Source organism: Miniopterus natalensis, chromosome 1 (assembly GCF_054644295.1).
Source record: "Miniopterus natalensis isolate mMinNat1 chromosome 1, mMinNat1.hap1, whole genome shotgun sequence".
Classification (NCBI taxonomy): domain Eukaryota; kingdom Metazoa; phylum Chordata; class Mammalia; order Chiroptera; family Miniopteridae; genus Miniopterus; species Miniopterus natalensis.
The window spans coordinates 153,061,166-153,071,927 of record NC_142081.1 but is presented as its reverse complement, the minus strand read 5'-3'; the positions used below and the strand labels follow the sequence as shown (position 1 = coordinate 153,071,927).

At 41.1% G+C, this 10,762-nt stretch overlaps 1 protein-coding gene across 3 annotated transcripts; it reads left to right on the top strand.

Moving 5' to 3' along the window:
- Window positions 1-688: 688 nt before the first annotated feature.
- MEPE (matrix extracellular phosphoglycoprotein) lies at window positions 689-10,368 on the top strand. Of its 3 annotated transcripts, none has more exons than XM_087816238.1 (4): window positions 689-751; window positions 5,900-5,953; window positions 6,912-7,004; window positions 8,953-10,368. In XM_087816238.1, the coding sequence occupies exons 1-4, from the start codon at window positions 698-700 to the stop codon at window positions 10,366-10,368; spliced, it is 1,617 nt and encodes a 538-aa protein (XP_087672364.1). In that variant the 5' UTR covers window positions 689-697. The 3 variants fall into 3 exon arrangements, with proteins under 3 accessions (XP_087672364.1, XP_016068541.2, XP_087672358.1); XM_016213055.2 differs by having other exon boundaries at window positions 698-751; window positions 8,956-10,368; XM_087816232.1 differs by lacking the exon at window positions 6,912-7,004 and having other exon boundaries at window positions 698-751.
- The last annotated feature ends 394 nt before the right edge of the window (window positions 10,369-10,762 follow it).

Genomic DNA, 10,762 nt, shown 5'->3' with positions numbered 1-10,762 from the left:
TATAAAACAGGAATAGTAATGCCACCTAACTCATAGGGTTATCAGGAGGCTTAATTAATTGAATACATGGAAAATTTTTAGAATAGTGCTTGGCTCATTTTAGTATTCAGTAAATGTTAGCTATTAATATAAGTATTATATAAATTGTTTCACTCTTCAGCCCATGGATGGATACTAGATCAGGTACTTTGCTAATGAATATAACGTATATTGGGGTACCAGCCTGGTAAGGGACACAATTATATTCCTCACCATGGAGCCTGCTCCACTGCCAAATCATTTAAAGAGTATGTTATAAGCTGCTATACTAACTTAATGTTATTATAAATTATAAAATATCTAAATTAAATGATGTCTCTCTAAAGACAAAAGGGAAAAGTTTGGGCTAACGATAGAGTGAATAAATATATCTTTAAAATTCATTTCTACCAACTGACTTCATTGCCTTAATAATATTGGACAATTTTCATTTTCACATTAGAATAATTAGACATATGAAAGCACTTTCATTAAAGTATCCACACTTGGGTATAAGTAAATTATACATAGGGTTTTGTTTTTTTTCTTATAAAAGGATTGCTAGGGGAAGGGTGTTTGTATATACTTTTGTGTTGTATTTATTTTTAAGGTTGCAGTTCATAATTGGCAATGCTTTAGGGTAGTGAAATATAATGTCTTTTTACAGAGATTCTCAAAGATGCAAATCGTCTGTTTGGGACTGCTTCTTTTCCATCTGACCTGGGCAGCATCAGTAAGCATTTCGGATTTTAATTATGCATCATAAAATCTATTGCTCTCTTTATCTGTTTATCTCTTAAGCAATGCCTTTTACTTTATTTCATTTTATTTTATTTTATTTTGTGTTTAAAATATTACAGCTGTTCCTTTTTCTCCCCAATGACCCGTCCCACCCCATCCCATCCCCCTCCCCAGTCCCTCTCCCCACCACTGTCCGTGTCCGTGGGTTGGGCATATATGCATATAAATTCTTTGGTTACTCTTTCCCCCTCCCCCCACCCGCCCTCCTCCATCCCTCTGACATTCCTCAGTCTCATCTATGCTTCCATGTCATTGAATCTATTCTGTTCATCTGTTTATTAAGTTGTTTAGATTCCACGTATAAGCGAGATCATGTGATGTTTTTCTTTCTCTGCCTGCCTTTTCAAACTTGTAACACCTAGTCTGGTGATAGTGAAGCAAAAAGAAAGCCTCCAGCACTTGACACCAAAGCCTGCCACCAAGGAGCCTTCAATGAACATGTGTTGAATTACAAGGTGTCCACATGTTGCCTTTTAAAAAACACCAGAAAGAGTACTTTTGAGAAAAACCAAGAGCCAGCCACAGTGTTTCAAATCAGCTAACGCCAATGAGTGAATGCTCAGAGACCCAAATTATAACATGTCAAAATAATTTTTCAGTATTTTACTAAAAACTGGGGAAAAAAATGACTTGATTATTTTAAGGCTAACCAACTAGATTTTGTAAATACATGGCACCACAAAGGGAGCAGAACTTCCCTGTGATTCTTGCAACACCTCAGCACTGTGAGATCCTAGTGATGATTTTCTCTTCATTGCTGAGGCTAGCGATGGGAGGGAGTGCCCCCAAGCTTAACCCAAACCAAGCTCCAATTTCTTTTGTGTCTCTTTTCCCCTCTGATTCACCCAGATGAGCACTCAGGATGTGACTCAATGATCCTGTGAGAATGGAGTGTTAGCGATATTTTCTGCAATGCAGACGCAGTGCCAATTAGATAATGTCTGGAAAGCATTCTAACTTCCCAGAGTAACCTTTCCAGTTGGAGAACCATGGAAACGAGTGACCACTCTGTTGCCAGAAGTACTTAAATATAGGTCCTGAGCGAGTGGGTGACCAGTTGGGCAACCCACTGACAAGCATGAACCATGTCATCGGGTGAGGACAGCAGAAGTTGAGGAAAGCTTGTTTCCTCTCAGCTCACAGCCTCTAGCAGTCTGGGGGGGCTGCACTGCTTAAAATAGACACCTGCCAGGCTCAGTGCACGTGGTTTACCCCATCACGATGACAGCCGGTGGGTCCTGCTGACCCAGCTCAATCCCACCAGCCTAGAAGGAATCTATTTTGAGCAACACGGTCCAAGGAACAGTGGGAGTGGCATTCTCCAACCATTTTCCAGTAAATGTGCTATGTCAACATCAATGCGGTGACCACTGGTCAAAAGCAGGTGCCAGCGTTCCTCCCCAGGGGGAGACAATGCCATCAGGGCCACATTCAAGCAAGGGGGGACTGCCACGTGGGTATGGGGGGGAAGGGAGGGGTGCATGTTTCAAATGGAAGAGGTCCTGCAAAGACATAAAGACAAAATTTGGAATTATAAAAGGCTAAATATGTTTTCTCCCAGATATATAGAGTCTGAACATTTATCAAAATTATTTAATAATAGGTTGGTGGTATCAGAAATTGGTGTATATTAAGTCATTTACATATGTTTGGGAACTAGAATCCAAGTTCAAATTGTAGGGGAGCAAAACCTTTTTCTCAGCCCTCTTAGGGTCCCTGGTTGAAACTGAAATGTAAACTGACAAAGATATGTCAACAGGAGTAAAGCATACAAGTTTTATTGAATTTTTACATGTACATAGGAGTCTTCAGGCGAGAATAAAGACCTGAAGAAGTGACCAGGGCAGGAAGCTTTTATACTGTTTAGATAAAGAAACAATAAATTTGTGAAGAATTGATAAGACAAAAAGGTTTGGGCTAGTCCACCTAGGGCTAGGGAGTCCTTACCTTCCTCAAGTAAGAAGATTAGGGTTAGTTTAACAAGGGTTGTTTGCAGATTCCTCTGGGGTGGTTTCTGGACTGGTAAGAGTCTGTCTCCAGTTAAAGAATTTATTTCCTGCCATTAGGCAGAAGAAGAGGAATTATTCTGCTTACTATTTTTTAATTGGCTTCAGCTCAAAATAATTTTTATGTCAAAGAGGCATATTTGGGGGTTACCTTCTTGTTTCCTTCAAAAACAAAAATTAAAAAATGAAAGAAAATAAAAGATGACTGATTATTGGGCGATGCAATTTAATTAATATTCATCAATATGCTATTAGAGTATAAAGACTTTGTTATAAGTTACTCTGTTATAAGTTCATGATTTATTATTGTGAACTATATTAAAGTACTCTATTCTAAGCATGTTTTTAATACATGAGCATGTATTATGTTCTGTAAGAAGATGCCAGATACCCCAAACTGACACTTCTTTTTAAAATTAATATCTACTCATCTAATTTTTATGTTTTCTCTTTCCTATAGCCCCATTTCCAGATGTTTTCACATTTTTGTGAAATGAGGCAATGATCTAAATTTATGTACAAAAAATCATATATGAACCAACATAAAAAAGGCAATAAAAGATAAAATGATAAAATATGCCTGAAGGTGCTTCATATAAATTACAGGCACATTTCCTCTTATTATTAAATATGTTTTTTCCATATATCAGGCCATTTAAAAATTTATTATTTTAACCCTGGGACTTTGAGGCAGAGGATTTAGGTCAAAGTATCTCCTTTACTTGTCCTGTTACCACCAGCTGTGTAGGTGTAGGCAATTCTGTTTCTCTACTTCCTTTCTCACAGGGGTTATTATGGGACTAAGATGAGATTATTTATATGAAAGAAGTTTACAAACTGTAAAGTGCTATGTAAATATAAAGTATCATTGACAAACTATTTTTTCATACAAATTTGTACTTTTATTTTTATGGGCAAGATTTTTACTTTTATTTTCTATAATAGATTTCTGAGCAGTATTGAGTAGAAGAGAATATGTATTTTTTCCATAGATATTGCCATATTTTCTTCCCCAAATGCTATGCAGCTTAACATTCTCACCACCAATATGTACCATATTACCTTTTCCTCTAGATCCCCACCCAACGAGTATAAAGTTAATTGTTATTTCTTTAATGTGTATTTCTCTGTCTTTTTAAAGTTGAAGTATGATTGACATACAATATTACATTAGTTTCAGGTTTACAACATAGTGATTCAAAACTTTTATACATTATAAAATGATCACCACAGTAAGTCTAGTTGCCATCTGTCCCCATACAAAGTTATTACAATATTATTGGCTATATTCCCTAGGCTGTTCATTACATCTTTGTGAGTTATTTATTTTATAACTGGAAGTTTGTACCTCTTAATCCCCTTCACCTATATTGCCCGTCCCTCTCCTCCCTCCCCTCTGGCAACTGCCAGTTTGTCCTTTGTATCTATGATTGGCAAAATATTTTTGTTTCTAAAATGGACTGGAATGCCAGGCAGATCTGCTTTGGAGCTCAGCCAATAGAGCACTTTTACTAAAGTTTTGAGTTTATTTTTAAGATGATTTCAGCCATGATAGGAAGTTCAGTAAGAAGGGCCCTAATTGGAGAATAGTTATAAAGCACAGGATGAACAGAAAGGGCAAGTCAAGGGGGTGATGAAGCAACATGAAGACTGAAGCCACTGCCATGCCTCGGGCGGGGGGAACAAGGAAGGAGGCGGTGTTCCCAGCGCCTGGGGGTGGGGGTGGGGGTGGGGGGTGGGGGTGGGGGTGGGGGTGGGGGCGGGGGTGGGCAGCAAGGACTAGGGCCACAAAGGGGATGCATCCAATCCTAGAGATGCCGCCCCAAATGAAAGAGCAGGCAAGGACAAGCCTTGGCTTTCTCCTTTTACCTGTCCGTCTCAGGCCGGGTCTCCCATCAGCCAAGCCCAGGCTGGAGCCAGATGTCAAAGGAGCTCAGGAAGTGTTTGCAGGGGCCGTCACAGACAGAGCAGAAGTACAGTATCTGAAAGCAAGCAGGATAATTGCTCATATCTTATTGCTAGGAAATACAGAACTCTAAGGTTTAGTCAGGCATAATATTCTCTAGGTGGATAGGGCCTTTTAATTTAATCTTTCCCTTGTGGGATTTTCTCTCTTATATGACTAACACTGCCATGATGCCTGTTTTCATTTTAGCATGCTCTTTTAGACACAAACCAGTCCGAGCCGTTGATTCCTCTTGCCACATCTGAGATAACCTAGGAATTTCAAAAATAAATGAGAGAAAAAATACTGAGAATAAAAGACTTGTTACGTCTGTTGCTTCCATGGCAAGCTTGCTCCAGGATTCTCAGGTCCTCTTCTGTAAGCTCTCCGGTGACACCTACATTTTAGCCTAAAAGCTTGGAACGAGATGCCTGGCTCTGTGTCTTTTTAGTTTCTGGCCTTTCTCTAATTTAATAGCTATCCTGAGTTTCCAGGTACCCTCAAGACACTTTGACACTTCCATGTCACATCAAGAGAAAGTCTTTGTCCCCATCTGCAGGTTACCCTGTTTTCCTTTCCCTGAAAGAAATATCTGCCCAAGTGACTGGCAACAAGAAAGTCCCATCCTCAGGCGTGGTACCTCCCCTTAGGTGCAGGGCTATGGTTTTTCTCTTGCAGGGTAATCAGAGCATCGTATCTTAACTCACACAGCAGTTTCTGAATTTATGCAATTAATGCACATGAAGTCCTCAGTGTTAGGTGAGCTCTGATTTTGATGCACTAACTAAACAACACCCAATGTTCCAGTGAAACCTTCTTTTTCAGTGGATAGCAATGACATCCAAGCTTTTTCACTGGAGTGCCACCCTGCCCGGCCTGGCAGTCCTCCAGCTTGAATGTGGCTCTGTAATGGAGATGGCTTTGCTCACCGCTGGGGGCGGAACGCTGGCACCCTCTTTAACACAGACAAATATTAATGTGGGAGGTGTGGCTACCAATCGTTCTGGTCAGGGCGATTTTCCACACTGACTAGTATAACCCAGTGAGAGAAAAAGAAAAGATTTGTTGTTTGAAGACATGAATGAAAGGATGAATGTTTGGTGAAGCTTTATTTCTTGTTTCCTTTCAGATGGTTCAACCACAGACTGAGGGAACTAAGCAAGACTGTGTGGAAGAACAGGGGGTAAACAGAGCTATTCTTCTCAAAGAAATCCATTTCAACTCTGTAAAGGAAAAAGTCAGTCAGAGGAAAATTTCAACTGTCAACAATATTCTTGTGTACTTAGAATGAAAATGCAAAATTAAAACATAATTTTGGCACTTTGATTCACACGATGTGTGAGAAAAAAAGGAAAAGCATTCTAAATGGAGATTTCTCTTCAATATGATTTATTCCTTCGGAAGGATAACTGCATAGAAATCCTGGGATATTGTTATTAGCAAATACCATTTTTCTACACATGTACTGGAGAACAAAGCAATAAATGAGGGAGAAAACAAAGCAAAGAACATTAGTGAGTCTTAATGGGGAGTTCTGTTTACGTGGAGCTAGTTTCCATATGCATCCAGAAAGTTAAACAAGTTCCCTCAGCTTTTCAGGTCACCAAATTGCAGCTTACTCCTGCCTGCCACGGCTGCTTCTGGCAGTCTCAGAAAATTCCGTTCCAAGAACTAACAATCTCCTGCTCTCTGTCTCTGTTGAAAATTACAAAGGCAAAAACTGCAAATTTAAGAGCCTGGATTTTCATGCTGAGAGTTTTGCCAACTTGACATCAGACATGTATACTATAAAATCTGCCTTTCTCCTAACCCCCCTGCCCCCTCCAACCTGAAAATATTTCCAAGTGCTCCTTTTCCATTGAAATTTGGAAATCAAACTGATACCCCCTGGATGGGAGGGCAGTTGACAGTCATCCTTATGGAAAACTAACTTAGAGATACGTAGAAAAGAAAGAAACAAGCTGCTGTCCTCAGGGGCTGGTGAACACACACCCTCCTGTGGTTACAGGAAGCACTACCCTTTGTTAGATGTAGAATTTGACTTCACTCAAGTTTTAAAATTATCTGTACTACCAACAAGAGAGCCAGGAAACTTCTTAGTGAGAGATAAACCCATCTTCACGTAATGTTGTATTTTGTAGATAACATACAAGGGTCACCATGAGAAACATGGGCATTATATTTTCCAGTATGTTTACACACCACCTGGGAGGAAAAATCGAACGAACATAAAGGTAAGCTGAATCTCTCCGCGACGGCCCTTACCCTGAGTCAAACGTGGACTAATGCTCGGGGGAACTCCAAGGGAGACAGGCTTTACTTTTTCTGGCTCTGGGGTTTCTGTCTGTGGCCGTGTCTTTGTCTTTTCCCCACATCCCAGGCTCCTCATGCATCTCTGCTGTGGAACTCTGTGTTCTGGAGTCTTCCTGACACAGGTGGGCCCCCCAGGCCCTGGCCCACATCCTGCCCTACTTTAGGACCTGTCAAGGCAGGTGTGGTACTGGTGGACCCTAAATGCCCATGAGTATTTTTTTTTCATTTTATTGCTTCTGATTAATGTTTGGTGCTTTATAAGGATGTTTTCTGGACATATTCTACTATATGCTCTAACGGTGAGTATTAGATGTCACTTTGGCTTAAAGAGTGACACATTTTAGTGCCCCTTAAATTCATTCCACAGAAGATGCCATCTGTGTCAGGATGCTCAGAAGAGAAAGAATAAGGGCCTTGTCACTGGAATGGAACAGTAATTCTTTTCATTCAGCCCCTTGCTAATTCATTGGCTAAAGAGCTGGACACAGCTTACAATGCCATCAGCAAAAAGGACTACTTACTTCTTCCAAATCTGGCTTCATTTCCCATGAGAGTTGTAGTTCCCCTTCAGAATGTTGTTTTGTTCAGCTTTATATTCTTTAGATGCTTCTCTAAGACTAACTGCCTGTTAAACTTATTGGTTATAATAAATATGTATTGAGCTCTTCTTACTGCGCAAGATACTATGTGAGATAAAATAATTGAGAAAACTTAACTCTCTCTCTCTCCAGGATGCTAGACTTATAAAAGAAACAAATGGTACTTACAAAAATCATTAACCCAAGACAGAATGTGCAAAGTGCTATATTGATGGCACTTAAAATATTATGCTTTAGGGATTGGAGCAGAAAAAGATTACTTCCTAGTCTGGTGTTCAGGGAAAGCTACATAATGGAAATAATTGAGCTGTGGAGGGTGGGAAGGATTTGAGCAAGCAAGTGGGTTGGAGAGGCCGTTCTCCATGAAAAGAATGATATAAGTGAAGGCATGAAGACAGTAAAACAGAGCAAAGCGACCAGCCAACAGACACGGGGATCATCACACAGTCAACAATCTTATTGTCAGAATATACCTGTCGAACAAAAGATTAGTGAGTAATGATGTCATAACTCCCACAAATAAGTCATTTCATATTATCTCTTAAAAATATCACAAGTTGGAACTCTTGTATATTGCATATTAGCCAGCTTCGTAAGAATAGAGGGGACGTCCATAAACCATTTTTATCTTGAGATTCAAGTGTGAGCTGACTCAACAATTTTCTCACTGCTTCTAAGATTAATAAGACACATGTATAAAAACAGGCAGTCCTTCAAGTAGAACAGTACTATATTTGAGAGAGAGAGAGAGACAGAGAGAGAGAGGCAGAGAGAGAGAGGGATATGAGAATGGGAGAGAGAATACTTTTAAAAATATGAACCCTGTCACTTGCAATGACTCACTAGTCACAAGATGGGGACCACACTCTGTCCTTCAAAATCAGGCCCTAAGCATCTACATTTCCAAATTTATGTCTTATTCTTTTTTTAGGATTTCTCCACTCCATACTCATAGTTGTATTCATATTATCTTTCAAATGTTTCCTGGTTCCAAACATTTGAATGTGCCACTCATTCTGAAAAGATCCTCACCACTTCCCTTCCATGTACCTGAACTTACCCCCCCTTCAAACAGTGCTCATTCTTCTTTCTCCAGAAAACCTGCTTCGGCCGTCCCAGAATGAGTTCTTCTAACAAACCTCTATTGAGTGAATAGAGCCTTATTATTAAGTATCTGGTTGTTTTTAAAATACATGTATATCCTAAGAATTATTAGATTTTTAAGAATTTAACATAAAATAATCACTTTTTGTTAAACATTGCACTCTAGCAGGAAGACATAACCAAAGACAATACTGCTCTTCACCACTCTGGCAAGAGAAGACATCAAGGGCCAGCACCTCAAGAAAACAGTGTCCAAGGAAGAGAGAAAGACTTGCTCCTTCTTGGAGTCGATAAAAAGAAGCACATTAGTAACAGAGAAAATGCCCACAATGACCTAACGATGCCCATTTGCCCTGACTCTACGGGGAACAACGGGCCTGGGGATGGAGCCGATGTTCTCAGCAGACTGCGCGGCCAGGAAGAACACGGTACAGCTCTCACCAGAAATGACATGCGGCATGTAATGGAGCCAGGAGCTGTGACTGAACTGCTGGGGGCAGAAAACAAGGAGCTCAAAGCCAGGAACGGTCTAAACAAAATTCTATCAAGTGCGAATCATGCCAAGTCCTTCTCAAAAGGTAAGAAGAATCACCAAAGAGATCCACAAGCTCCAAACATTCCAGTAAAAAGCAAAAGCACCCACCAGATCCACCACGACACCGACTCCCTAAAACAGTTCCCCAAACTCAAAAAAATCCCCAGTGATTTTGAAGGCAGTGGCTATCTAGATCTGCAAGGGAGGGGGGACAATGATATCTCTCCTTTCAGTGGAGATGGCCAACCTTTTAAGGACATTTCTGGTAAAGGAGATGCTGTCGATCCTGACCTAGAGGGCGCAGATACTCAAACAGAGGTTTCCGGCCTAGTTGAAGCTGAGACTGTTAATCCTGAAGCGGGAGGCCCGGGTAATAACGACATCCCAGGGACAGCAGAAAATGGCAAAAACACCATTGGAACCAGGGACGGAACAGCGCAAGAGGCAAACGCTGATGTGAGCCTAGTGGAGGGCGGCAACCACATCGCGGGGAGCACCAAGTTCAAGGAGCTCCCTGGGAAGGAAGGAAGCAGAGCGGATGCTGGCAGCCAAAATGCCCACCAAGGAAAAGTCGAGTTTCATTATCCTCATGTGTCCTCAAAAGAGCAAAGGAAAGAAGGCAGCAGGGATGTTGCTGAAAGCACTAATTATAATGAAATTCCGAAAAATGGCAAAGGGAGTAGTAGAAAAGGTACAGAACATTCTACCAGGAATCAAGTGACCTCGAGTGAAAAGCAAAGATTTCCTAGTGAGGGCAAAAGGCCGGGCCAGCTCATTCCTTCTCGTGGTCTTGACAATGAAATTATAAATGAAAGAGGTTCCCATAGTAGCCCCAATAATGAGGGGACTGTAACAACACACAGTGGGAAAAATCATTATGTACCCCACCGACAAAACAGCGCCACGTGGAGCAAGGGGGTGCCACAAGGAAAAGGCTCCTGGGCTCACCGAAAATCCCACGCCAACAGGAGGGTTAGGCTCCTCAGAAAGCACGCCAGCAGTGAGTCCTCCGACAGTGGCAGTTCGAGTGAGAGTGACGGTGACTAGCCCGCTAGCCATTCCCAGCGGGATAAAGCTTTGCACGCCTAGACGTGACTCGACGGTGAAGGGCCGCCCGGCAGCGGACCAGCTGGGGGACAGGGCGGGGAACTGAGTGGGCCCCGAACCCCGGCCTCCTGGGGAGAACTGTGGCTATTTTTATGGTCATGGTATGAAATTCTATTCAAAGTTATGATGCTTATGAAATCCTATTTAACGTTATGATGCTTTTTTTTCTTTAAGGAAAACATTCATTAAGGATTTACGGAATAGGTAACATTTGAATAGGTGCCATTTAAAAATAGTTCGTGAATGTCAGGCTTCCCTTGTTGCTCTGTAGACATGGAGACAAACGGTATCTCTCCTATAGTCATCTGTAATAAAGGATCCACGAGAAAAGCCT

Excerpts from the sequence above, each read along its gene's own strand:
- MEPE (XM_087816238.1), top strand. The coding sequence starts at position 698 with ATGCAAATCGTCTGTTTGGGACTGCTTCTTTTCCATCTGACCTGGGCA. Across the intron at positions 752-5,899 it reads ATCTGACCTGGGCAGCATCA|ATGGTTCAACCACAGACTGA; the intron begins GTAAGCATTTCG and ends GTTTCCTTTCAG. Across the intron at positions 7,005-8,952 it reads AAAATCGAACGAACATAAAG|CAGGAAGACATAACCAAAGA; the intron begins GTAAGCTGAATC and ends ATTGCACTCTAG.